The sequence below is a fragment of the Pseudopipra pipra genome, chromosome W, assembly GCF_036250125.1.
Source record: "Pseudopipra pipra isolate bDixPip1 chromosome W, bDixPip1.hap1, whole genome shotgun sequence".
NCBI classification, from domain to species: Eukaryota; Metazoa; Chordata; class Aves; order Passeriformes; family Pipridae; genus Pseudopipra; species Pseudopipra pipra.
Window position 1 is genome coordinate 45,643,406 of NC_087580.1, and position 27,206 is coordinate 45,670,611.

The window sequence follows — 27,206 nt, forward strand, 5'->3', positions numbered from 1 at the left end:
CTCAGTTTTCTTATCCTGTGAGAAAAATCCTGATATAATGAATCTTATTTCATAAACTGTTCAATAGCTCCAGATATATTTTGTCAATTTCTCTACCTTTTCCAGTTCTATTAGGTCTTTTAAATGAGACGAAGTACAGAGCTATGAAGGATTCAAAATGTTCACTATGTCTTTACCAGAGGCATAAATAATGTTTTCTATTTCTAAGTACTTAACTAGTAATGTCTAATATTCTTGTATTTTCAGTACTGCTCTAGCATGTTCAACACTGCATCATGGGGCTCCTGGTTCTGACTACTAACCAGGAATCTACAGCACCAGTTCTGTAGACTCTCCAATAAGACCCTAAAAATCCGGCTTGCACCATTGCTTAGAATCTTTGAGACAATCTGGTAACATTGTTGTTGGAATAATAGGTTTAAGTTGCTTAAATAGTTTGCTGAAAAATGCTTTCTTAACTTTATTGCGTTGTTAGTATTCATATATCTATAAATGCACCTATTTTAACAGGTGAAGCAGCTTTTATCCATGGAGGCAAGGGATCCCTGTAAGATCACTCCATGAGGTAAAGATGATTGACTGCAGTCTGGGACAGGTTGGAACAGGACAACCTGCCCCCGGTAAGGCCTAGAATTTGTCCAGAGAGTATAAGCTCTCTGTGGTGAGCTACTGGCACTGCCAGGGTGTTTTTGCATCCAGACGCAGTCTGCTTCGAGTAAGCTCTTGACTGGCCTGTTAAATCTGTGACTGGCAGTTAATCGCTTTATGTGATAAAAGCACAAGCTCCTCTCTCAGAAGACTGAAATACAGGAATTCCAAGATCCAAAATTCCTGTGAAATTGTCATCAGACGGAGAGTCACACTTCATCGACTCCCTAGTTGCATAAAGAGGTTTATTTGTAGAATTGTTTAATGTTTTAAGATCTGCTTTGCAGGAACTGCAGAAATTCATGTCATCTAAGCCTGTGAAGCTGGACGCTCCTACTCATCTGTTCCAGCCCAAGGACTAAGTTTATGTTAAACACTGAAACTGAAACTCCTGCAAGTCAAATAGAAAGAACTGTTTTCAAGTCCAGCAGACCATCTCCAACGTGGACAGAGTTATCATCAAGGACCCTGAATTTCACCCAGGAAGAAGAAAACCTCTGTTCCTGAGACGAGCAGAGCAGCCAAGACTGTTAAAAGGACTGTTAAAATAGTGTTTGAGTTTGCCTCTCTTGTTTGTATTGCTCAGTGTGGCCAGGAACTATGAATTAAGTTTAAACCCAAATTTACATTTGGCATTAACAAAATGCACCAAACATTCTTTGTAAGTTGAGTGCTGAATTTGCACTATGGATTTGGCTAAAATTTGGCAACACATTTAAATTATATATTGAGTAATTCTTAGAGATATTTCGTTAAGTTTATTTCCACAAACTTACTTCATAGTTACCAAGCTGAATCTGAATAGAGCAGCCATTCATATGAGTATAAAAACTGCATAGCTTGTTATATGGTTAGTGTTATGTATAAGTAGTAGAGATTGAACAAGATCTTTGAGCCTTGTTTAATCTCTAAAGGGGGGACTGATGCCTTAAGCCCCTAATAGTTTTTTTATTTTTCTAATACTTGTAACCCTTATAAGTTTTATAAGTAATAGAAGTAGACTCTAAAAGCAGCATCCCTTACATCCCTTTCCCTGTAGCACCCTTGTTTACACATTCCTTAACCCTCTTACCCCATTCTATGCACCCTATATCACTCCTACCCCCGAATCCAGTAGAAATGTTTAGTCTTTTGTCAAGGCAAGGCCTAGATTGTTTGCAGAACAACATATCAGGGCCTGAATAACAAAACGAAGTCAAGAATTAGGTAACTATGTACCCTTTGTGCTCTGAAGAAGATGAAGATTGGATGAAGAAAGGGTCCCGAAATACACCCCAGACCCATTTTCAGGGGGTGGACCCAGGGCGGTCCAGAGTAAAGGCCACAGGGTGGACACATTTGGGATTGGATAGATGGCATTATAAAATGTAACATCTGGGGCACAGCGGGCGTGCGTGTCGTAACATCTTTGCCTTGGCATAATAAACCCTGTCTTATCTCACCCCTAATTAACTGCTCTGGAGATTTTTTTTGAAGCACCATACATCCCACGGCATCAAGTGCCTCATATGGTATTTCTCCATATGGCTACAGCTCCATTTCATGATTATGTACCATAGCATTCCAGTACAATTCACACAAAGGAAAAGCAGCATGGAGAGGAAGCAGAGGTTAACAAGTAAAGTGAGTGCTTCCATAGCTCAACAACAATTCCTGATCAGGGAATTCAGAACTCTTGGTGTGAGTTGCTCATCAGAAGTTATGCCCCACTTCCTGTCAGTCTGCCTAATATCTATAGTTAGGTAGGTCATTCTGTGTCCTGACAGTGAGTTTTGCCTAGTATTACTGAATTTATTGTCACTTCATACTAATTTGTATTTGTTACCGTACCGTTGCTGAGACAAATTGTTCATCCCTAAAGCTTTTGGTCTGGTGTTTCTTACTGTATTCCAAACTATAACTTACCTTGGCCAACTTAGATCCCTATAAATGGTTCCTACTTCTGAAAGTGATGAAAGCCTTACAGGTTAAAGCACAATTCATTAAACAAGCATCCCAAAAACATTAAGCAACAATAATTACACACCAGTAACCATAGGAAACTGTGCACACACAGAAAGGAAACCATAAAGTGTTGTTAATCTTGCTATTGATCAGAGGCTTGTCAAGAGAAACAACAAATCTCAGCTGCTCTGTGAGATGAGGCAACTGCCTTCTGAAAATCTACTCAAGTATTCTGGTATAACCTTTCTTTTAATTTCAGAAGTTAAAATAGAGAGTATCAAGTAAAACTAATGTCAGTCTGTTAAACAAAAGGACTCACAGGCCACTGTTCTTCTGTTGGAGTGCCCAGTGTTTCAAATATCCTTGTCAGCTGGTCAAGATCAGAGTCTCCAGGCAAAAAAGGAACCTAGAAGGTAACAGCATTTGATTTAATTAAGTTCTGAACTTCAGTTTTAGAGTGGAGCTGTGAGTGATCATTCATCATTGCAGGGCAAAACACCTCTGTATACCATCTCCCCACAAAGAGCTACATTGAATATTGAGGCATTCTACTGATGTCTGAATAGATTCTGAAAGTTTCTTGAACCTGGGCTTCATAATGTTGACTTGACAACAGGGAACTAAACATAAAATTACACAACCACATTAATGTAAAATAACTAAACACAGGAAAGATTTTGCATCTTAGTTGTTAAAGTCAGTTGGTCATGGTGATCCTTCCATCATATGTTCCCTGAAGTTAGCTTTTATAGATATATTCAGTACATTTAAAGTGAATTGTAACTGGATTACAGAAGATAAACTGAGGAAATGAGATTTAAGCATGAGGGAGAGTAGACACCCACTAGAATAGAAAACTGTCTTATCAGTATCACGTTATTTAAACTAAGCAGAAGACTGAAAAGGGGATATCTGCCCAGTTCAACCTTGCACACCCAGCACACAATGGAAGTAAAAAGAAACTCTGTGATCAAAGCAAATTTATAAAGAATTAGAGACAGTGTTTAACTAAGCAACACAGAAATACCCACACTAAATTTTGGCATCATGAAAGCCCCTCAAACATAAACTGCTTTCATAAAGCTCCCAGAAGCTGCATTGTCCTGAAAAAGGACAGATACATTTAAAAACACCACAGTGATAAAACTGAACCATAATACATTTTCTACTTTGTGAGAAACCAAAGAATCAGTTCAACAATTTATTTGAATTCAACAGTTCAATAAATTCAACAACTTATTTGTTTTCTGACTTTGCTTAAATTTAATCACTTTACCAGGTCTAATGCATATTTATGTACACATCACTAGTGTTCATTAAACAGCCAATATATATTTCCATGTCTGAACTGCCAACCAAATCGTACCAGCATACCTGTTTGGTGTGGCAAACGAAGGCAAAGGATTTCTTTCAAGGCGTTTTCACACAGACCAGTTCCCCAGTCTGGTTATGAGACAGCCACAAAAGCATTCCAAGTATAGTGCAGAAACCAAGCAGAAGCGACTTAGTCATGAAAGATAAATGGTACTGCAGGCTACTTCGTGCCTTCAGCTGTGTCTGTGCCCCTGCCCTTCACTCCCCCCCTGACACTTTCATGTCTTCTCCAAAGAGCTGTATAGTAAACATTCTAGTTCAGTAAAACATACTTAAGGACTATGACATCTGTGTACCATACGGAGGAGTGCCATAGGATTATCATAGTGTTAACCTTCAGCTTCATTCTAGTATTGTCAGCTAACCATAGTTTAGAAAAAACATTGATCTTCTGTTCATTATACATAAATCCACAATTAGGTGTGGTGATTATAATTTACAGTTAGTGAGAAACAATGTATAAGGGACAGTGTATGCATGTATCTAGGATGTCACATTTCTAGAAGGCTGTGTGAAACTGTAACACTAAGAGGACTGGAAGAGTTACCTACTTGGCATCTCCCAAGGCAAGACTGTGACAGTTTGTTGCAACTTTTTTACCCAACCATTTTGAAAGACTTCCAATGCTTGTGGATGCTTATGAAACCTCAGTCTATTGCAAAACTTCACTTTCATTACAGTTAACAAGGTTTTGGAAACTTTCTTCTACCCTAACTGTCTTTACCTGCTAATGTTAGCAGGAGAGAAGCAGCCCACATAAAAAGCTGTAGTGCACTAAAGAGGAAATACAAAATGCTTACATTTGAAGACTTACCCTGAGGAGCAATTCAGCTAAAATACAACCAACAGCCCACATATCAACACCAACACCATACATTCTAGCTCCAAACAATAGTTCTGGGGCTCGGTACCATCTGAAAAGAAAACACATTTTGGGAAAATCACTTGGCTTTGCTCATGTCAAATGCTGTATATTGTAGCAATGCAAATACTAAAAAGAGGATGCTGCTTCTGCCTATATACTTTTCAGACGCTGAAGAGCTGTAGTCTACCCTACAAAGTGTTTTGTTTAAGAAAGACTGAAAAAATTTGTGCATTTCTCACCATAGGGTCACATGCAACCACAAATTAACTGCAGTTTCAATTGAGCTGATTACAAGCAATGGAACTGCAGGCATGCCAAGGAAGAAAGTTTTTAACTTGCAGGTTTGCAGGTTATAAAACAAAATTTTCTTAAAATTTTATGTTGAAGGAATGACAGCAAGACAGAACTCCTTCCAGCTTTCAAAAATCTCCATATCAACAAATCTAAGTATTGAGGCTCGCTTTATGCAAAATGAGCTTTGTTGTTTAAAACAGCTACTTAACACTGCCTAGGAACAATTAAGTTTAATGCAATGACCTGATATACACGCTGCTCTCAAACTACTGTGGAATTTCTGCCTTTTGAACAAAGATGTTAAAACAAACCAGCTTTGCATGAATACTTTTAGCATTACAACAGTCAGAAGGAAACACCTTGCATGTTTTGCAGCCCTGCTTTTTAAAGCATACTTTAAATAAGCATGCTATAAAAACCATTAATAAATATTTTAATTGGTTCAAGTGTTTGTCTCATAATAGGTAATGTGACTAGCTACAAAAATGGTTCTAGGTCTTGTGATTAACAGAAAGTAGCAGCTGTCTTGCTCCCAAAACCAGGCTTACAGGAAGATACATATTATTTCCATATATTTCAAAAGAGTATCATACCAAAGAACAACTCCCAGGGATGCATATTGTAGCAGTTCTTATGGAGATTTTGTAAACAATGCTTCCCTGCATGTTCTTTATGAGGCTCTTGCCACATAACATGAACTAGATGCTACTCTTTGAATATGTTGATATGACATGAGAGAGGTGCCAAGAGACACCTACAAAACAACTAAATAATCTCTGTCTAAGAAACAAAATAGAATGTCTTACCTTGTTACTACCTGGTGTGTATAAACTCTATTTGGGCTTCCAAAAGATTTTGCCAAGCCAAAGTCAGCTAATTTTAAAACCCCATTTTCATCTAACAGCAAGTTATTTGGTTTAAGATCCTGTCAGTAGAGAAAGCAAATAATGGATTTTGTCAGTATTGATAAAAGCAGACATATAATGAATCTCCTGGCAGATGTATCATAAGAGTATTCTAAAATGAAACCTTTTGATTCTATGTAGTCTACATTGTTAGAAAAAAATTATAAAACACCGGAAATTGAGTATTTAGTCATAGAAGAAAATCATAGTGAGACACACCAATTTGAATATTAACACAAGCTGCAGATTATAAAAAAGCCACTTCATAGGTTTTAGCTTTGCTGCAGGAACAACAGTTCTGTTAACCACATAGATGCCAACTGAATAATAAAAAGACCTTGCAAATGTTTCAAATAACTGTAGAAATTCTGGAAGTCATACAGTTTAATACAGTAGCAGTGTGTTGTTGGGTTGACCCCTGGCCAGTAGAGAAGCATCCACATAACCATTTGCTCATTCCATTCTCATGACAGAAGTAAAGGCAAAAGAAGACCAAAAGCAAGAACACTCTAGGAACACTATAAAGGCAGTTTAATAGGTGAAGGAAAGAGGAAAAAACAAAAGTAAGCAATGCAATGGAAATCATTCACCACCTCCCACGAGCAGACAGATACACAAAACAGTCTCCAAGAGAGAGGCAACTTGGAAGGCAAAATTCCCCCTTCTTCTCTCACCCAGGTTTTTACTAATGATCATGGCATTATATGGCATGCAATATCCCTAGGGAAAACTTGAGTCAGCTGCCCCAGCTGTGTCCCCTCTCCACTTCTTGCCCACCCCCACACTACACATCAGGGCAAGGCCAGGGTGGATAAAAGAGAAAGCCTCAACAGTTCACCTGCTGTGAAAAAAGTTCAATCCATCCCAGCCAGACCCAGTTCACAGTGATAATTAAAGTCACATCTAACCAGAGAACCTTTTAAATAAGTATCTAAATGAAAACTGCATCAGTAATTCTTAACATTTCTGGTACTTCTATTGTCTCTCCAAAACAGCTAATATGAAAGCATATGGAGTGAGAGAGTCCGAACTCCAAAACTACTTTCATCAGATTTTAGACTCAAACTTTATCCCATGTGAGTTTTGTTACAGCATAAAGGCTGTCAGTTTAGTACATGCTTACCCTATGCAAAATCCAGTGATGATGCAGATATTCTAATCCTTGAAGTGTCATAAGCATATATGCCTTGATGTGAGACTGTGTCAACACAATACTTGTATCCTTTATAATAACCTGTAAAGTTTTAAAGTGATAGTAAAGCTCAACGCACAAGATAAACTTATTACCATTCCTTCAGCTCAAAAGTTATTGCAGGCTCAAAGAAAAATTTCAAACAGCAGTCACAAATTCTCTACCATTCTCACTCTATTACCACAAATATAGGTCCATTCTGGAGATCAGAAATTGAAATCCAGAGCCCAGATAGCCTACAGGAACTCTTCCCAGGTCAGCTGGGACCTCTCTGTAATTCCCAAGACAGCTAAAAAATAATTGAGGGAGGTTGTGCAATGATATCAGCCAGCTCTCTGAGGATTCTGGGATGAATCCCATCAGGCCCCATACATTTGTAGGCATCCAGCTGGAGCAGCAGATTCTACGCAAGTTCAGAGACAACTTGGAGTTGATCATTCTCACAGTCATGGGTCTCCAGCTCAGGGCACTGAAACCCCCTTGGTCCATCATCCATGTTGAAGACAGAGGTACGGAAAGCGTTAAACACCTCTGCCTTGTCCCTGTCCCTGTTTGTGAGGTGACCATCCTCATCCTGTAACGGGCTGGTGATATTTCTATACTGCCAGTTATCATTAATGTATTTGAAAGAACTCTTTTTATTGTCCCCCACATTTCTGGCAGCTTCAACTCCAGCTGAGCTTTGGCAGCACCAATTTTCTCCCCACAGTGGCAAGCAGCATCTCTGAATTCTTCCCGTGTCACTTGACTTTGCTTCCACTGGGCGTATACACCTTTCCTTTTTGCCTTATTTCCAAGAGAAGATTCCGACTCAGCCAAGCCAGCCTTCTGCCTTGCCTGCTTGATTTCCGACATTTGGGAATTGCTGCTCCTGTGCCCTACGGAGGTGAAGTTTAAAAAGTGACCAGCACTGATGGACCTCAGCACGGGCAAAAACATTTTCTCAGGAGACTTTCCTAATTCCATGAGCAGCCTGAAGTCCACTCTCCTTCATGTCCAGAGTTGAGGTTTTGCTGGCACTTTTGTTCCTGTCAACAGCGATTTTAAACTCAATCCCTTTGTGGTTGCTGTGGCCAAGATGGCCACCAATCTCCAGTTTGCTCACAAGATCCACTCTGTGAACAAACAGCAGATCAAGGAGGGCATCTTTCTGAGTCAGCTCCCTTAGGACTTGTTCCATAAAGTCATCATCCAGTTTTTTTAGGAATTTTCTGGCCCAGGTTGTACCAGGTGTGTGATGCTCTCAGTTAATTTCTGGCAAGTTGAAGTCCCCCATAAGGACCGGGGCAGTTGACTTGGAATTGTACTTAGTTCCTCCAAGAATAATTCATCAGTGTCATCATTCTGGCCGGGAGGTCTGTAGCAGATTCCCACAATGACATCCACATTATATGTTGGCCCGTTGATTCTTTCCCAGAGGCTCTCAACTGTGCCACTGCCCACTGTGAGCTCCATACATTCTAACACTTCTATTACATACAGTGCCACCTCTCCGCCTCTTCTGCCCTGCCTATTCCTCCTGAAGAGCCTGTAACCATCCAGCAGGGCACTCCAGTCTCAGAATTCATCCCACCTGGTTTCACTTACACCAATGATATCAAATCTCTGGCATTGTAGCCAACACCTCATGAACCAGATTGAGAGATATCATTAGTGCTTGTTTCCTCAAGTTTGGGCACACCATCCTATGGTTTATCACTGGCCTGTGAGGCTGGTCTTGTCCCTTTACCCCTTCCAATCTCATTTAAAGCTTTCAACAAGCCCCACTAGTTTCTGTGTTTCAGGGCTTCCCTCAGCACCCAGGGCTTTCACCACCACCTTAACAGATCAGGACTACAACCACCACTTTGACCAACAAACATCAAAATTGCAACAACCAAGTCTCATTGGTGGATCCAACAGGTGTCTTGCGGGTCCATCCAGTCTCCTGGGGTATCCACAGCCCTGCTCCAACTGCCTGTACTGGCACTGCAGCCTCACTCCAGCACCATGCAAGCACCTCCTGGTATCAAATCCCAGCTATCCGCCATGTCCTGCCAGCACTGACTGTGAAACCATTCCTGCCAGGTTTTCTGGGTGTGGGGATGGCAAAACATACGGAGGGGTGGCCATCTGGTCTCTGTCCTGTGGCCACGTGTGTTTTTTCCAGGTTGAGGAGGCTGGCTGCCATTTTCATTTGGCCTGGTGGGCGGAGTTTGGGAAGTTTCTCCTCATCAGTTGGTTTAAACCAGTTTTATCAGTATTGTTATTAGCATTTCTTCTTGGTAAAGAGGTATTTTTTCACTTACATCCAAGTGTATTTCGTGTCTCTGTACTGGAGAAACCAGGGGTATTGAATCCGAGGGATAAGACTTCTGTCTGAGGTCTCCACCCCTCCAAATTGTCTCAAACCAAGACACACAAAAATGATGTGTCACTGAACTTGAAATTATGTTCCCAGTTATTCCTTCTTTCTCAATGCAACCTAAGCAACTCATCTTTGTATTTACAACAGTTTCCTCTTCTATCTCCACAAAGACCAGGAGGTATGGCCACTTCAGTAAATTTTAAAAAATACACAAGTTTTCTACATTCTTTAATTTTTAACATTAAAAATCTATGCAAACACCCTGTTTGAAAGCATTTTCTCTACTATTCCTCAAAACCTGCTTGTTAATACTACTTTCCTGTTCAGTAATAGCCTTTCATAAACTTTAAGCTGTTTGAGACTTACAAGAGACTTAAGACTGCACAAATTTCATGTATCATCAGTCAGTCATGGCTAGGCTTCGCGAACGAAGATTTGGGAAGGGTTCTACCCACGTTTGTTACAAGCGTGTTGGTGGCTAAAAAGGCCAATACAAGATAGACAAGACTAGTTGCAAAAGGCACAGCAGAAAGACTCCTTAGGTGGTATATTCTGCAAGGCACGATTCTTTCTGCCTTGTCTATTCTCCTCAAGAGTGATCCTGCGAGCTTTCTCAAAAGCATCAGCAGTGCTAAAGATAGTGTCTCCAGACCTCCCGATTGGAGGCCAGAGTAGACCAGTTATGTTGATCAATATGGCCAAGGCTTAGATGTTGCTTCAGGGAGTCCTTGTATCTTTTCTTTGGGGCTCCTCTCTTGTGGCAGCTGGTGGCAAGTTCACCATAAAGCACGATCTTAGGGAGGCGGTGGTCCTTCATCCTGGAGACGTGCCCTGCCCAACACAGCTGTATTTTCAGCAACATGGCCTCAATACTTGCGACTGCTGCTTGTTCTAGAACAGATGTATTAGTGACATAATCCGACCAGTGGATGTTTAGGATTGTACGGAGACAGTGTTGATGGAAGCGTTCTAGGAGTCGCAGGTGGTGGTGGCGGTAGATGACCCATAATTCGGATCCATATAAAACAGTAGACAGCACAATGGCTCTGTAAACACTGATCTTGGTACTTTTCTTCAAGTGTTTATTTCGCCAAACTCTTTTATGGAGTTTTCCGAAGGCACTATATGCCTTTGCTAACCTGTTGTCTATCTCTCCATCAATCTTACCATCCGAGGAGATGAGGCTACCAAGGTAATTAAACTGCTGAACTGATTTGAGCTCTGATTCGCCAATGGTGATATGGGGATGATGGAAGACTTCCTGAGGTGCAGGTTGATAGAGAACTTCTGTCTTCTTTAAGCTGACTTCCAGCCCAAAGAGCTCGGCAGCATCTGCAAAGCAGGATGTTAAACGCTGCAGAGCTGTTTCTGTGTGGGCGACAAGGGCGGTGCCATCAGCATAAAGCAGCTCCCGGACAAGATGGTTTAAGGTCTTAGTGTGGGCCTTCAGTCGCCTTAGGTTGAATAGGCTTCCATCAGTACGGTATTGAATGTAGATACCGTCCTGATCATCGAGGTCTGCCGTGGTCCATTGTAGCATCATGCTGAAAAAGACTGTGAATAGGGTTGGTGCAAGAATGCAGCCTTGTTTCACACCATTCGTTATTGGAAAGGGCTCAGAAAGTGCGTAGCCATATCTGACTTGGCCATGCTGATCCTCATGGAGTGAGATGATCATTTTAAGGAACTTGGGGGACATCCTAAACGTTCCAAAATCTGCCATAGACCTTTTCTGCTCACAGTATCGAAAGCCTTGGTGAGGTCAACAAAGGTTACATAGATACCTTTGTTCTGTTCCCTACACTTCTCTTGCAGTTGTCTGAGAAAAAATACCATGTCTGTGGTACTCCTGTTGGCTCTGAAACCACATTGGCTTTCAGGTAGAATTCCTTCTGCTATAGCGGGTATTAGTCTGTTCAAGAGTATTCTTGCCAGGATTTTGCCAGCAATGGAGAGCAGAGTAATACCACGGTAATTTGAGCCATCCGATTTAATACCTTTCTTCTTATACAAAGTGATGATGACTGCATCACGAAGGTCTGATGGTAGTTCGCCTAGTTCCCAGCAGCACACCACAAACTCGTGAAATTTAGCATGGAGTGCTTGGCCCCCATGTTTCCAGATTTCAGGTGGAATTCCATCAACCCCAGCTGCCTTGCCAATTTTCACCTGCTGTATGGCTTTAAGAGTTTCTCCCAGAGTGGGGGCAATATCCAATTCATACTTCACCGGTTGCTGTGTGATGTACTGAATTGCTGAGTTTTGAACTACACGGCTAGTACTGAAAAGAGTCTGAAAGTGTTCAGACCATCGATTCAGAATGGAGGTTTTATCTGTCAGGAGCGTTTGACCATCTGTGCTGAGTAGAGGGCTTTGGACCTGGTATGTAGGCCCATATGCTGTTTACAAGGCCTCATAGAACCCTCTGTGATCACCCGTATCTGCGCATAATTGAGGTTTTTCAGCTAGATTGATCCACCACTTGTTCTGGATGTCACGGAGTTTCTGTTGGAGCTTGCTGCATGCAAGACGAAAGGCTGCTTTCCTTACGTGACAGGATGGCAGTGCAAGGTGTGCTTGGTGAGCAGATATCTTCTTCCTCAACAGTTCCTAGATCTCTTGATTGTTTTCATCAAACCAGTCCTTGTTTTTCTTGAAGGAGAACCCTAAGGATTCTTCAGAGGACTGCAGGATGCTGTTTTTAATATTGTTCCAAAGTGTTTCAGGAGAGGCATCTATAGAATCTATGGAATGATTTTCAAGTCTAGTTCAAAGATTTGCCTGGAATCTGTCTCTCTCTGTGGCTGATTGGAGATTGTTAACTTGGAGTCTCCTCCTTGGGATACTGCCCCTTTTAGGTTTGAACTTAAGACTGAAGTTAAGTTTACAGTGCACAAGTCTGTTTGGCATTCTGCACTAGGCATCACGTGGGTATGGTGGACATTTCTCCGTCGCACCAAGACGTAATCGATGAGATGCCAGTGCTTAGATCTAGGATGCATCCAGGTTGTCTTCAGACTATTTTTCTGCTGAAAGATAGTATTTGTAATGGTGAGCTGTTGCTCTGCACAGAATTCTAGCACCTTGCTTGTCTAATACTCCTTTCCAGGCTTCAAAGTTCTTTCCTACTCTGGCGTTGAAATCACCAAGGATAATGATCTTATCATCTGCAGGAACCTTTTGGGGTAAGGTGGCACAGGTCAGTGTCAAATTTATCTTTTTCAGCAGGGTCAGTTTGGAGAGTTGGGGCATATATACTAAAGAGGACAACATGTTGCTTGTTGTGTAGTGGAAGGAGTAGGGAGATAATGCGATCAGAATGACCTGTTGGTAGATTTTCGAGTTAAGGAACAATGGAGTTTTTAATCATGAATCCAACTCCTGAAAGATGCTTTCCGGTTCCGGGTTTACCTGACCAAAAGAATGTGTAACCAGCACCCTGTTCTCTAAGGCTGCCTTCTTTGTGGAGACGAACTTCACTGAGAGCAGCAATGTTGATGTTGAGACGTGATAGTTTGTGGGCAATTAGGGCAGAGCGATGCTCAGGACATCCACTATCTGCAGTATCAAGCATGGTTCTGATGTTCCAGCATGCGAGAGTCAGTTTGGGTACACCTTTGGAGGCAGGTGTATGCCTTTGTCTTTTGCTCTTTGTGTGACCGCATTAGTAGAAGATGCCTGTCGGCCACGGTTAACCAACCGGGTGAAGGGGAGATGGGCTTTGATTAGGCCACCTTTTCTCGGCCCCTCTCCAAGTGGAGCAAGCAGTGCTCTCCTTGAAAAAGGCTGCTTGGTCATTCAGGGTGCTGCCCAAAGAGACTGTCATCTCTGGTCAGTCTCTAACGACCAATGTCCTGAACCGCCTGCATGCAGGGTTGGGTCTGCGGGTTCCAGTGCACCTTTCACCTGCTGTTTCGACCCTCGCCTGTCGCTACAGGGCTTTACAAATGTGGATATCACCCTCGAGCCTGCACAATGGATTTTTTTAGGTGAGACGCAGTATGCACAGAACCCTTTAATCCTAAGGTTCATCAGCCAGGGCTGAGCGAGCTTGGACAGTGGCAGAGAGGTCCTCAGGACGTAGGTTTGCTTAGAGTATCCTTCTCTTAGATGGATGGCCTTACAGGGTTAAACGATTTCCATCTGCCCGGGTTTGGAGTTAGAGTTGTCCTTCTCCTAGGATGACAGCCAGAAGGCTAGTGAGCCCATCCTGCCCATGGACATATTATATCTGAGCCTATGGTCTTGACCTGTCTGGCATGGGAGACCCTGCCGAAGGCATGTACCATCGCCAGCGTAGCTCGCAACCGCATAGGGGTACACAGGCTTCTGTAACAGGGAGGGGTTAATATATCAGGGAAAAACAGGTTCGAGGGATTCTGGAACGTGAATAAACTAAACACCGTTGCTAGTTGGCAAAAAATAGCTATTTATTAGGAAAGGTGGCAAACAGGGAAAAGGGGAAAAACAGGTGCCTGAGGGAAAAGGATTAGGGCGGAGGAAAAAGTGCATAAAAGACCCTAGAAAGAAGGTTCCCCCCCCATACTCACCCAGGTGTCACCTCTAAGCAAGTCTTACCCATCCTAACCAATAATGAAGTCTCTCTGCAGCAGCTGCGTGTTCCGGAGGGGTGGCAGGCTCCCACTTCAAGCAGGCGCCCCCGCTAAAAGCAACTTGGTCCATCGTGAAGAGCCGGCCCCCCTCAGGAAACGTGTCTGCCTTTATAAAGTTTATTGAGAGCACCTGCCCCGGGGAGGTGTGGCCAGTACTGCCCCATCAGGGGTTCTCAATCCCACCCCCTTGGTTATGTAAGTGCACCCCTCCTGCGCATGCGTGAGCACTTTGGAAATTCCCTCACGCAGGCGCAGTGAATTGTGGGGGGTCTTTCTCAATTGAGGCTGGGGGAGTGCCTTCATCACCTACTCATCACTTTGTCCTCCAAATGCCCTTGATGAGCAATTGACCAATCACAACAGACCAATTAAAACAGTTTACACAGAAGTTCTCCTTCCAAGGCCAAGTTCACTGCTTTATCAGAAGACTTGGCAGGAGGAACCATAAACTTCTGCAGGTGGCTAGGGCCAAACACAGACCAAAAAATAACATCCCAACTTCGTCCCGATACAGCTTCTTTCCCACTAAAACAGTTAGGGCAAGCCTTTCATCCCCTACTTTTCTGCCACCCATCTATACTCAGGCTCAGGGAGATACCCAGGAACATACCGAACCTGGGCAGCAGCCGCAAGTGAGCCAAAACCAAACCGTTCCAGCCCCTGCACCCACCCGGGGCTCGGATATCTCTCAAGGCCCCAGCCCGGCCGAGACCCCCCAATCCCCCAGAAGAACCCACTATCCACCCTGACCTTATCCTCCCCCCACCGTGTTACCACAGATCTTCCCACGCACTGCTCACCTGCGACACACCATACACTCCATACGAGACTGCCCCGCCTGCCCTCCTGCCAGTCTGAGGACCCCCACAGCCTGCCCGACATCCCCCCCCTCCCCCAAACTGGACGGCCAAACCTCTGTGTGCTCCTAGGCTCCCTCTCTCCTCTCCCACGAGGGTGCAGTCCCCACCAGTGAAGCTCCCCCTCTCCTTTCTCCCTGTCGGTGGCCGCCCCACGGGCGCCCGGGGGCCACCTGGGGCCGCGCGCCCACCCGTGCAGCATGTCAGGGGGGCGGAAGACCCCATGCCCACCTGCCAAATTTCATGTATGCTACAATGCTTAATCACAACAGGCCGCAGTCCCAATGGCAGCCTGAGTGATATCACAATACAGTTTAAATGCTTCATGTACCAGAGCATCATGTAGTACAAGAGCATTTCATTCTTCTTTGTATACTGATCTTCTTCAGCTCTAAATGTTGCATAGTTACTATGTAAACAGCATAAATCCTCTAAAAGTTACTCTTTACTAACATCTATTAGCACAAACCTGATCTAACCTTTTCAAGTCTTGCATTCATCCAGGTTTTAGCAAGCCTGTCAGTATTTCCTTTTAATAATTCAAATGCTACCCCCAGTTCTTAGCAGCATATATATAATGAGCTAGCTTAACAACTACATTAATTTCAGTTCAGAGTAGATATCTTGTGTGCATACGCAGATCTGTCATGCATTGCTGTCTAGGACAGTCTTCCAAAAATTAAGATTCTCACATCAAAATGTCTTATACAAAGACTTAGGCAAAGACAAAGGGATTTTTGGTCTTGGAGAATGAAACATCTGTAAGATATTGATTTGCAATTACCTAGCATTGCTACATTTGAAAAAAATGTTTCAGGTATATGCAATTTTAATACCAGCTCATCACTTGGTATATTTCAGTAGCACACTTACCTGAACATGTTTGATATTATGTTTAGCAATTGCATTCCAAGAAGCTGATCTATGACTGAGGTTCTGTGCTCTGACTGGAGTCACAGAAAACTAACATAGTAAACACAATGTGTTTCTCGAAGATCATAATGACAAGTATTTAAAAGTAAAGGAACTAATCAAACAAGAACTCACAAAAACTGAAATTACTCAAACTACTATTAAGACACAGTCTTCATCAACTAACATAATCAAAGTCACCTTTCTAATATGGGCAAATATAAGCCTGATAAAATAGCATTTTCACAAACCATCTAAGATACTGAAAAAAAAAAGTCTTTAAAAAAATCTTACCTCTAGATCCGTTTCCATAAAATCAAACACCAAGCTAATATTGGACTTGTGTCCAAATACATCTATGAGCTGCAAAGCAAAATACACTATGATTAAGCATGTTCTCATGCTTCCAGTTTTCTGAAATTCAACACCACTGTAGACTGCATGTGGATTTTCAGCTTTTTGAGAACTGGTTTAAGTGTTTTGATTTGCAACACAAAAATTCTTACTCAGTTCAGCTTCTTAACTCAGTCTTCAAAAACTCAGAAAAAAATCCCCTTTAAGTATGGTAATAACATTTTACACCACAATTGCCCCTCCTCCCTGGAGATAGGAAAAAAGAGAAAGAATTAACTTTATCTTACACTACAACAGATAGTGTAATGCACACCTTGTCCTCTCCCCAAACTTCACTGTTCTACAAAACTTCTACTCTTTATTGAGTACATGACTAAGTTTGCCCATGGATTCAACTCTGGGTATCTGCTTCATGTAAGTATTAAGTGTTAGGCTTATTAACTTCCTTTCAGATATTCTTAGGTGTGTATTCATCTTTGTAGCAAGCTTTCCAGCAAAAATAAAACTCTTTGGAGAATATCCAAACAGCCCTTTCTTAGGATGAAGTTTTGTAATGACAGAATCAGTTTTTAGTTTGAGATAACACAAGCTTGATGCTGAGTGAAAACAAGAGATTAGCTAGCCTGGTATTCAACCTTCAAGCTGTGGAAGGTATGAGCTCCATGGCGCAGCTTATTCCTAAGTGTGATGGCCATGTGAACTGCCCAATTGCAACACAGTCGTTTAAACAGTCCATAACAACAGCAACTGTGCCCCTTGCGCTCCCAACATCCACAGAAGTTTTGTCAGGACTACTAAGGGGGCACAACATTGTCTATTGCCTTTAGTACCTGCTTACGGAACTGCTGATCATAAATTTGCCTAACTCCTTTTTGAACTGTTGATGTTATTTGCTTCTACAATGCCCCAGTCAACAGAGTCTAGAAATTCATTACACACTGAATCAAGCAGTACAATTTCCACTCCCGCTGCAAATATGTTTTAAACACATCTCTTATTTCTAGTGCTACAGGGTTTGGAAATACCAGCTCTGCATGGACTCCATCTACCACCTCAGTTTTGTAGACCTCCCCATTCCCAGCCTTTTCCTTTCCAGAGTGAGGAATCCCTGACTTTTTCATAAAGAAGATGCTCCATCCCTTTGCCATTCTAGTTGTCCTTCCCTGCATATTCTCTAACTTCAATAGCTAAAGCAACCCCTTTGAAAATAAGTTCACAATCCAGAAGAAAATGATACTTCCACTCTGAAAGAGTTAAAGTATCTGGAAAATTCATATTTGGTCTAATATTTATGGAAGACCTTGTAATTATTGCTATGAGCTAACTGTAAAATATCTTTAGCTCCAGTTGAATACCTGTAGCTGTCAATCTATCAAAATGCAACTGAAACGATACTGATTTTACTCCTTCCAACAGAGATTTTAAACATCATATCTGTGTGCTAAAGCCTAATAAGCCACATGATCTTCCCTTTACCATTTCTCCAGCCACACCTGGAGTACTGTGTCCAGTTCTGGGCCCCTCAGTTCAGGAAGGATATTGAGGTCCTGGAGCAGGTCCAGAGGAGGGCAACTGGGCTGGTGAAGGGACTTGAGCACAAGTCCTATGAGGAGAGGCTGAGGGAGCTGGGGCTGTTCAGCCTGAAGAAGAGGAGGCTCAGGGGAGACCTCATCACTCTCTACAACTACCTGAAAGGAGGTTGTAGCCAGGTGGGGGTTGGTCTCTTTTCCCAGGCAACTATCAGCAAGACAAGAGGGCATGGTCTCAAGTTGTGCCAGGGGAGGTTTAGGTTAGATATTAGAAAGAATTTCTTTACAGAGAGGGTGATCAGACATTGGAATGGGCTGCCCAGGGAAGTAGTGGATTCTCCATCCCTGGAGATTTTTAAAAAGAGACTGGATGTGGCACTTAGTGCCATGGTCTAGTAACCTCAGTGGTAGTGGATCAAGGGTTGGACTTGATGATCTCGGAGGTCCCTTCCAACCCAACTGATTCTATGATTCTATGATTCTTATGAAAGCCTGCTTTTTGACTGTCTCCAGTTCCATATGAAGCAAATGATCAGGTAAATTCAGCACTGCATTCATTTGCAATTCTATCAGAGAGATGCAAAGTCAGGTAATCTAAATTTCCACAATTCTTCCCACCATTAATATCCACACAGCCCCAGGTTGAAAAGTGAAAGGATTAAAAAAAACTACTTTGCCTTTGTTATTGAAATTGGCATTTTGCCATTATAATTGTTGTACTGCCTACCTTGGGCTGGGAAAAAACCTTAAATAACATTAAGTAACAGCTCCATGACCCAACTACTTCTGATTTTCAGTCTGAACCTGTACCAAAAATATTTGAGGACTGATTCTAGAAGGAGCATTCATTTTACTTACACCAATAATATTTGGATAGCTTAGCTCCTGTAACAGCTTTATTTCCCTGAGGGCTGTCCTGTTGATTCCTACATTGATGGGAAGAAAAAAGAAGATGAAAGAACAAAATGAAAAACTTTGGATTAAGCTCCAAATAAACCTCTCGTTCTGTTACTCACTGACTATTTACTACTACAAATTACATTCTCACCACTCAACAATTTGTTAAATAACAAGTACATTGCCATAAGTAAGTAAATTGCTGCAGAATAAAAGTGGGCATACATTTTCTTCCACAGCACATACATTTTACACCACAGTAATCCAGTTTAGATTATGAAGCAACAAATCTCCCTTTTGGCAAAAAGGGAAAGTTCTAGCAAAAGCCTAGGGAAAAAAAAAGATCACCTTTTACATGGTACTGGAAGGCTTGCTTTTATTTTAAAGAAGTTTTATCTTGCAAATATCAGTTCTTCAACGTATCTCACTTTCAGAGGAAGGCATACTGACAAAGCTCATGAATAAATTTCTTTTTGACACAGCACTGTTTAATAACACAAGGCATCTGTTGCATAAATAAGGCATAAAAGGTAATTGACCAAAACCTGCTCGCCCTTGCTTGAATCTTTTCATAGCCAGATTTTACAAAGGAAAAATCAGGGGACGATGGGGGTAAATGGTGCACTTTGGCAGTCACACTGATTGCACTGCGTCAAACCATGATTCCTGCAGGGTACAAATTTCTCCTTGAAAAGTGCTTGTATGAAATCTGACAGGTATGTCATACAGGAAGATTTAGCTGCACATGAGCTAAAAACCAGTGTTCTCCTAAAACCTAGGATAAAATTCAATGCTAATTTCTGGCATCGACAGTTTTGGGCAAAGCTACATGGATTCCTTTACACTCCTGCTTTGCCTATTTTAATTACCTATTTTGGAATCAAGTTGACAATGGCTGCTTTTGGGTGGGCAAAGCCTTAGATGACAAAAAAAAAAAAAGAAGCATGCCATGTTATAACACAGGGAAAGCAGATATAATCATTATTTTCGATAACATCTGTCAACTACAGCTAGACACTATACAGGCCAAAGCAATAACTGTCCCTAAGGGCCATTAGCCCACTGAAGGCCAGGTGGATCACGACTCTTGGGCAGCCAGCTCAACTGTGAGACTCTGTGATGAGTTTAGAAGTTTTTTTTCCATAGAATGGAACTGGAGAGTTGATAGCAAAGATTGTTCACTGAAAAGCTGGTGACCTGATACAGGATCCCGGAGGGACAGCAGCCTGCACAGAAACAAAATTCTACTACACCACACAAGCTGTAAAAGAAGACCAAGATTAGTGAGTTTTGATTTGTAATATCCACGCCTAGAAGCAAGTGGCTGATCAGAGCATACGCTCTACAGTGCTGAACATCAAACAAACCCATACAGAGACAAAAGTTTTAAGATCTTGGCTTTAATAGAACAAAGAAAACAGACGCAAATACTCTCACCCATCTTAAAAATTTAAGAGATGCATTAATACAAAGAGGTATTCTAAACTCAGTGCTGGTGCTGTTGTTATTATTCTATGCTAGATTCATGTCTATATTCCACTAAAATTGAGAAGCTAAGCAGTTATATACTCATATTTAGATATATACCATGCATGCAGGTATCTTTTGTCTGTCCCTGCAGTTTGCAAAGCAATCCTCTACTAAGCCTTACACTGGTCACTGAGCTCATTTTTCCTAGCCAAGGTATGGTATGTGAAATTAATGTATCAATTTACAAAAACAAAGCAAACAAAGCACAGCTTCTACAGCAAGAATTTGTTTTAAAACTCACCATCTTTAGCTTCCGATCTATGCCCCAGTTTAATCTGAAAATAAATGTTTCATATTATATAAGAGTAAGACATCTGCCCCAACAGTGGGGAACACATTCTTTAGTATTACTCTTGTAGGACAGAATGAGTTTCAGTATAATGAAGCACTTTTACCAGCTAGGTTGCTTTTAATTGTTTTGTGGGTTTTTTCCTTAAAAAAATAACTGTTCTTACAGCATTAGTTTTTACAAAAGCTTAAAAATAGCCATGATGGCACTGAAAGCAGACATAATGCAAACTGACAGCATAAAATGCTTTGTAGCCACAAAGTTTTATTATATCGCTAATGAGTTTCTTCTCAGGGAGAAATGAGAGCTTAGAATGATTCTAGTAAAATTAGCATAGTCTGTAAGCTTGGGCTGTAAACTGGGCAGTCCTTCTGCCTCAATCATCTACTGCCCTGAAATTTCAAGTCCAGAATCCCACCACGGATATTTCCCGATGACAAAAGTAAAGAAAATATTCTGATAAAACCAAGAATGCTTTTCACAACAGCTGCTACCAGTAGCAACCATACAACAGAAGTATCACAATGCGCATTAAACAAAATTACTTACTATTGATACAATTCAACTTGTTGAGTAAAGTAGGGTCTTTAACTAAAAAAAGTGCTGTAATGTGCATTTTTATCCTTCACAAAGCATAGTTGAAGACTCATTTTTAATACAAAAACTTCCTGCAATCCCTTCAGATAGTAACAAGTGAAACATTTTATGACAACATAAACATTTTCATCATTTGTATCCAAACAAGTATGTTGCAGATCCAAGATCACTTTCATATTTTATCAGAAAACTACCATATGGGTAAGAGACATTACTGGAAAACTCTCAAGTCTAGTTAGGCTTTCTGATTACTATCCATTATTGGTTGTTCAAACTGGCAGCAATGAAATAAAAAAGAGAAGTCCGAGGGCAATCAAAAGAGACTTCAGGGCCCTGGAATGATTGGTTGCAGGATCAAGAGCAGAGGTAGTGATTTTCTTGATCCTTTTGGTAACAAGGAATAATATTGATAGGAATAGGCAGATCCATCAAGTCAATGCATGACTCTGAGGCTGGTGTAATCACAAAAATTTTTGGTTCTTTGAGTATGGGATGATCTACTCAACACCTCGTCTACTGATACCTGATGGGATGCACCTATCTCAAAGGGGACAGAGAGTTCTAACACAGGAGTTAGTGAGGCTCACTAACAGAACTTTAAACAAGCTTGGAAGGGGGAAATGGACAAGACCAGCCTCACAGGCCAGTGATGAGCCATGGGATGGTGTGCCAAAACTTGAAGAAATGAGCACTAAGGGCATCCCTCAATATGCTTCACAAGGTGTTGGCCACAAAGTACCACACCTCAAATGTTCTACACTAATGTGCCCAGCATGAGGAACAAACAAGAGGACTTTGAAGATTCATCCCAGTCCCAAAGATTTGACATCACTCACATAAGTGAAACCTGGTGGGATGAATTCTGAGACTGGAGTGCCCTGCTGGATGGTTACAGGCTCTTCAGGAGGAATAGGCAGGGCAGAAGAGGCGGAGAGGTGGCACTGTATGTAATAGAAGTGTTAGAATGTATGGAGCTCACAGTGGGCAGTGGCACAGTTGAGAGCCTCTGGGAAAGAATCAACGGGCCAACATATAATGTGGATGTCATTGTGGGAATCTGCTACAGACCTCCCGGCCAGAATGATGACACTGATGAATTATTCTTGGAGGAACTAAGTACAATTCCAAGTCAACTGCCCCGGTCCTTATGGGGGACTTCAACTTGCCAGAAATTAACTGAGAGCATCACACACCTGGTACAACCTGGGCCAGAAAATTCCTAAAAAAACTGGATGATGACTTTATGGAACAAGTCCTAAGGGAGCTGACTCAGAAAGATGCCCTCCTTGATCTGCTGTTTGTTCACAGAGTGGATCTTGTGAGCAAACTGGAGATTGGTGGCCATCTTGGCCACAGCAACCACAAAGGGATTGAGTTTAAAATCGCTGTTGACAGGAACAAAAGTGCCAGCAAAACCTCAACTCTGGACATGAAGGAGAGTGGACTTCAGGCTGCTCATGGAATTAGGAAAGTCTCCTGAGAAAATGTTTTTGCCCGTGCTGAGGTCCATCAGTGCTGGTCACTTTTTAAACTTCACCTCCGTAGGGCACAGGAGCAGCAATTCCCAAATGTCGGAAATCAAGCAGGCAAGGCAGAAGGCTGGCTTGGCTGAGTCGGAATCTTCTCTTGGAAATAAGGCAAAAAGGAAAGGTGTATACGCCCAGTGGAAGCAAAGTCAAGTGACACGGGAAGAATTCAGAGATGCTGCTTGCCACTGTGGGGAGAAAATTGGTGCTGCCAAAGCTCAGCTGGAGTTGAAGCTGCCAGAAATGTGGGGGACAATAAAAAGAGTTCTTTCAAATACATTAATGATAACTGGCAGTATAGAAATATCACCAGCCTGTTACAGGATGAGGATGGCCACCTCACAAACAGGGACAGGGACAAGGCAGAGGTGTTTAACGCTTTCTGTACCTCTGTCTTCAACATGGATGATGGACCAAGGGGGTTTCAGTGCCCTGAGATGGAGACCCATGACTGTGAGAATGATCAACTCCAAGTTGTCTCTGAACTTGCGTGGGATCTGCCGCTCCAGCTGGATGCCTACAAATGTATGGGGCCTGATGGGATTCATCCCAGAATCCTCAGAGAGCTGGTTGATATCATTGCACAACCTCCCTCAATTATTTTTTAGCTGTCTTGGGAATTACAGAGAGGTCCCAGCTGACTGGAAGTTAGCAAACAATTTCCCAATTTTCAAGAAGGGCAAAAAGGGCCCTGGAAAGTACAGGCCTGTCAGTCTCTCTTCAGTGCCTGGTAAAGTTATGGAAAACATTATTCTGGGAAGTACTGAAAAACACCTGAAAGATAATGCAGTCACTGGTCACAGCCAGCACGGCTTTATGAGAGGAAAGTCCTGCTTGTTAAACCTGATTTCCTTCTATGACAAGGTAACCCATCTAGTTGATCAAGGAAAGCCAGTTGATGTAATCTTTTTGGATTTCAGCAAAGCTTTTGATATTGTCTCCCACAGTATTTTGGACAAAGTGTCCAGTATACAGCTGGATGACCATGTTACAAGATGGTTGAACATCTGGTTCACGGGTTGGGCTCAGAGGGTAATAGTGAATGGTGTAACATCCATTCACTAGTGGGGTTCCAGAGGGCTCCATCCTTGGTCCATTTCTCTTCAACATCTTCATAACAACTTGGACACAGAACATAAGGAATACTAAGTTTGCTGGTGACACTAAACTGAGAGGAGCTGTTGACTCCCTCGAGGGCAGGCAGGCCCCGCAGAGAGACCTCGACAAATTAGAGAGATGGGCAATCACCAACTGTATGAAGCTGAACAAGGTCAAGTGTTGGATTCTGCACCTGGGATGGGGCAACCCCAGATGTATGTGCAGACTGGGGAATGAGATGCTGGAAAGCAGTGCCGTGGAAATGAACCTGGGGGTCCTGGTTGACGGCAAGTTGAATATGAGTCAGCAGTGCCCTGGCAGCCAGGAGGGCCAACCATGTCCTGGGAGGCATCAGACAAAGCATCGCCAGCTGGTTGAGGGAGGGGATTGTCCTGCTCTGCTCTGCACTGGGGCAGCCTCACCTTGAATATTGTGGCAGTTTTGGGTACCACAATATAAGAAAGATATTAAGCTGTTAGAGAGCATCCAAGGGAGGGCAATGAAGATGGTGAAGGGCCTTGAGGGGAAGCTGTATGAGGAGCAGTTGAGGTCACTTGGTCTGTTCAGCCTGGAGAAGAGGAGACTGAGGGGAAACCTCATTGGAGTCTTCAACATCCTCATGAGGGGCAGTGGAGGGGCAAATACTGATCTCTTCACTCTCTTGACCAGTGACAGAACTCAAGGAAACAGCATGAAATGGAGTCATGGGAGGTTTAGGTTAGATATCAGGAAAAGGTTCTTCACCCAGAGGGTGGTTGGGCACTGGAACAGGCTCCCCAGGGAAGTGGTCACAGCACCAAGCCTGACAGAGTACAAGAAGCGTTTGGACAATGCTCTCAGGAACATGGTGTGATTCCTGGGGATGGTCCTCTGCAGGGTCCCTTCCAACTCAGCATATTATATGATTCTCTAAGTTCTAAGGAACTTAATCAGAACACTATGGACTGAAGGAAATTAGGCACAGCATGAGGAAAGATTTAAAATAAATTTTAAAAAGCCACTATCGTGGTCTAGTAAAGTCTACAGTTTGGAAATGTGTGTGCATTGCTTGGTGTTTGGGGTTTTTTTGGAATATACCTAACAAATAACCAGAAATTCCAGTTACAGGTCATACAACGTTTCAAAAACATAGCAAAGCCACTCTCTCTTCCAGGGTGGAGTGGGCATTACAGACACGTGAACTAGATCATTTAAACCAAACACTCTGGAAACAAAAATGCATATTATCCCACTACCCATTAAGGCGGTTAAAAAAAAAAAAAGTCGTTATGCTGATCAAGAGGAACCAGACCCTTGGTGACACTCTGACACTCACCTTCTTAATAGCCACGATTCGGTTATTGGTCTTGTCCCTGGCCTTATAGACAGTGGCGAACTAGCGAGAGAGAGAGAGAGAGCGGGGGAGAGAGATGCTGCCGTGAGCAGGGCTGACGCGCCGTGTGAGGGGAGGCCCCCACGCACTCCGCAGGCCCGCCCGTGCCCCGCTCCCGCCGAGGCCGGGCGGCCACACGGGCTGCTCACCTGCCCCTCCCCCAGGAAGTCGAGCTTCTCGTAGCGCTTGGCGCGCTCCCGCGCATCCATTGCCGGCGAAATCCGCAGCGCGAGCGGTGAACAACCCACGAGATCAAAGAATCACCGAGATTGGGGGATCCGGAGCGGTGCTTTGACCCCGCGGCCGCGCCGCTTCCGGTCCCCGCCCCGCCCCCTGCGCCCGCCCCGGCCGCGGATGGGGCGGACGCGCCACCATTCCGGTAGGAGTCCGGCAGTCCTCTCGGGAATACTTTGGGCTTGTCACTGTACATGCCTGCTGAAACAGTCAACAGGTTGTCCCAGAAGTTGCTTCTGTTTTGATCCCAGTCTCAGGTCTGCTTTCGGAGAAAACTCCGCATACTCTCTGCATAGAGAGAGAACTTTCGTTACGCAATAAACCCATTATTATTGTCTAGAAGGAGTGCTCTCAGCCACTTTATTAGATTTTACTGGAAAATCTTAATTATACTCTTAAAACATCTTCCTTATGAGCAATTATTTACAATATAGTTCTTAAAACTACCATTCAGTAGCTATCAGAGGTAAATACTTACTGAGAAATTTCTCATTTGAAAATTAATTTCCCTACCTGCCTAAACTTTTCTGTTCTTTACTAAGTTACTCTGTGAAGAACAGCCATCATCTCCAAGAGTACATCAGTGTCCCTTTCCTGCCTGTAAAATCATTCCCAGTGAAATATCCTGGTGAGTCAGCCTCACCTCAATCCCTGGAAAGGTGATTGAGCACCTCATTCTGGAGGCCATCTGTATCTACATGGAGGACAAGAAGGTGATCAGGAGTAGTCAGCATGGGCTCACTAAAGTCATGCTTGACCAACCTGATTGCTTTCTGCGATGAAGCACTCTCTACCTAGATGGATGAGGGGAGAGCAGTGGGTATTGTCTACCTCAACTTCAGCACTTAGACACTGTCTCTCACAACATCCTCATAGGCAAACTCAGGAAGTTTGAGCTGGATGAGTGGACAGTGAGGTGGACAGCAGATCCCAGGGGATCATAATCAGTGGCACAGGGTCTAGCTGGAGGCCTGTCACTAGTGGTGTCCCCCAAGCTTCAATACTGGGCCCAGTATTGTTTAACTTGTTCACCCATGACTTGGATGAGGGGACAGATGCCTCCTCAGCAAGTTCCCTGATGACACAAAGCTGGGAGGAGTGGCCAATACCCCAGAGGGCTGTACTGCCCTTCATAAGGACCTTGACAGGTTGGAGAGATGGGCAGAGAAGAACTGTCTGAAATTCAACAAGGGCAAGTGCAGGTCCTGCACCTGGGGAGGAATAACCCCCTGCACCAGCACAGGCTGGGGTTGATCTGCTGGGAAGCAGCTCTGTGGAGAAGGACCTAGGGGTCCTGGTGGACAGCGAGCTGTCCATGAGTCAGCTGTGAGGCCTTATGGCCAGGAAGGCGAATGGTATCCTGAGGTGCATTAGGAAGAGCATTGCCAGCAGGTCAAGGGAGCTGATCCTGCCCCTCTACTCAGCCCTGGTGAGGCTTCACCTGGAGTGCTGTGTCCAGTTCTGGACTCCTCAGAACAAGCGAGACATGGAGCTCCTGGAGCAGGTCCAGAAGAGGGTTACAAAGGCGATAAGGGAAACTGGAGCATCTCTCTTGTGAGGAAAGGCTGAGGGAACTGGACTTGTTCGGCCTTAAGAAGAGAGGACTGAGAGGGGACCTCATCAATGTATGCAAGTATTTGAAGGGAAGGTGTTAAGAGGATGGATCCAGGCTCTTCTTGGTGGTGCTGAGCAATAAGACAAGCGGTGACAGGCAAGAAACTGATGTGCAGAAGTTCCACCTGAATACAAGGAAGAACTTTATTGTGTGAGTGACCGCACACTGAACAGACTGCCCAGAGTGGTTGTGGAGTCTCCCTCACTGGAGATAT

At 43.1% G+C, this 27,206-nt stretch overlaps 1 protein-coding gene across 1 annotated transcript in view; it reads right to left on the reverse strand.

Moving 5' to 3' along the window:
* LOC135405122 (cyclin-dependent kinase 7) overlaps window positions 1–25,411 on the reverse strand; it is a 39,072-nt gene extending 13,661 nt beyond the window's left edge. The window contains exons 1-9 of the mRNA XM_064639828.1: window positions 25,293–25,411; window positions 25,087–25,146; window positions 20,503–20,536; window positions 18,693–18,760; window positions 16,246–16,314; window positions 7,154–7,264; window positions 5,932–6,050; window positions 4,781–4,880; window positions 2,912–2,998 (exon numbers count right to left, since the gene is read on the reverse strand). Of these exons, the coding sequence (XP_064495898.1) occupies window positions 2,912–2,998; window positions 4,781–4,880; window positions 5,932–6,050; window positions 7,154–7,264; window positions 16,246–16,314; window positions 18,693–18,760; window positions 20,503–20,536; window positions 25,087–25,146; window positions 25,293–25,352 (708 nt within the window). The 5' untranslated portion in view covers window positions 25,353–25,411. The remainder of the gene's footprint in view (window positions 1–2,911; window positions 2,999–4,780; window positions 4,881–5,931; window positions 6,051–7,153; window positions 7,265–16,245; window positions 16,315–18,692; window positions 18,761–20,502; window positions 20,537–25,086; window positions 25,147–25,292) is intronic.
* Between the last annotated feature and the right edge of the window lie 1,795 nt (window positions 25,412–27,206).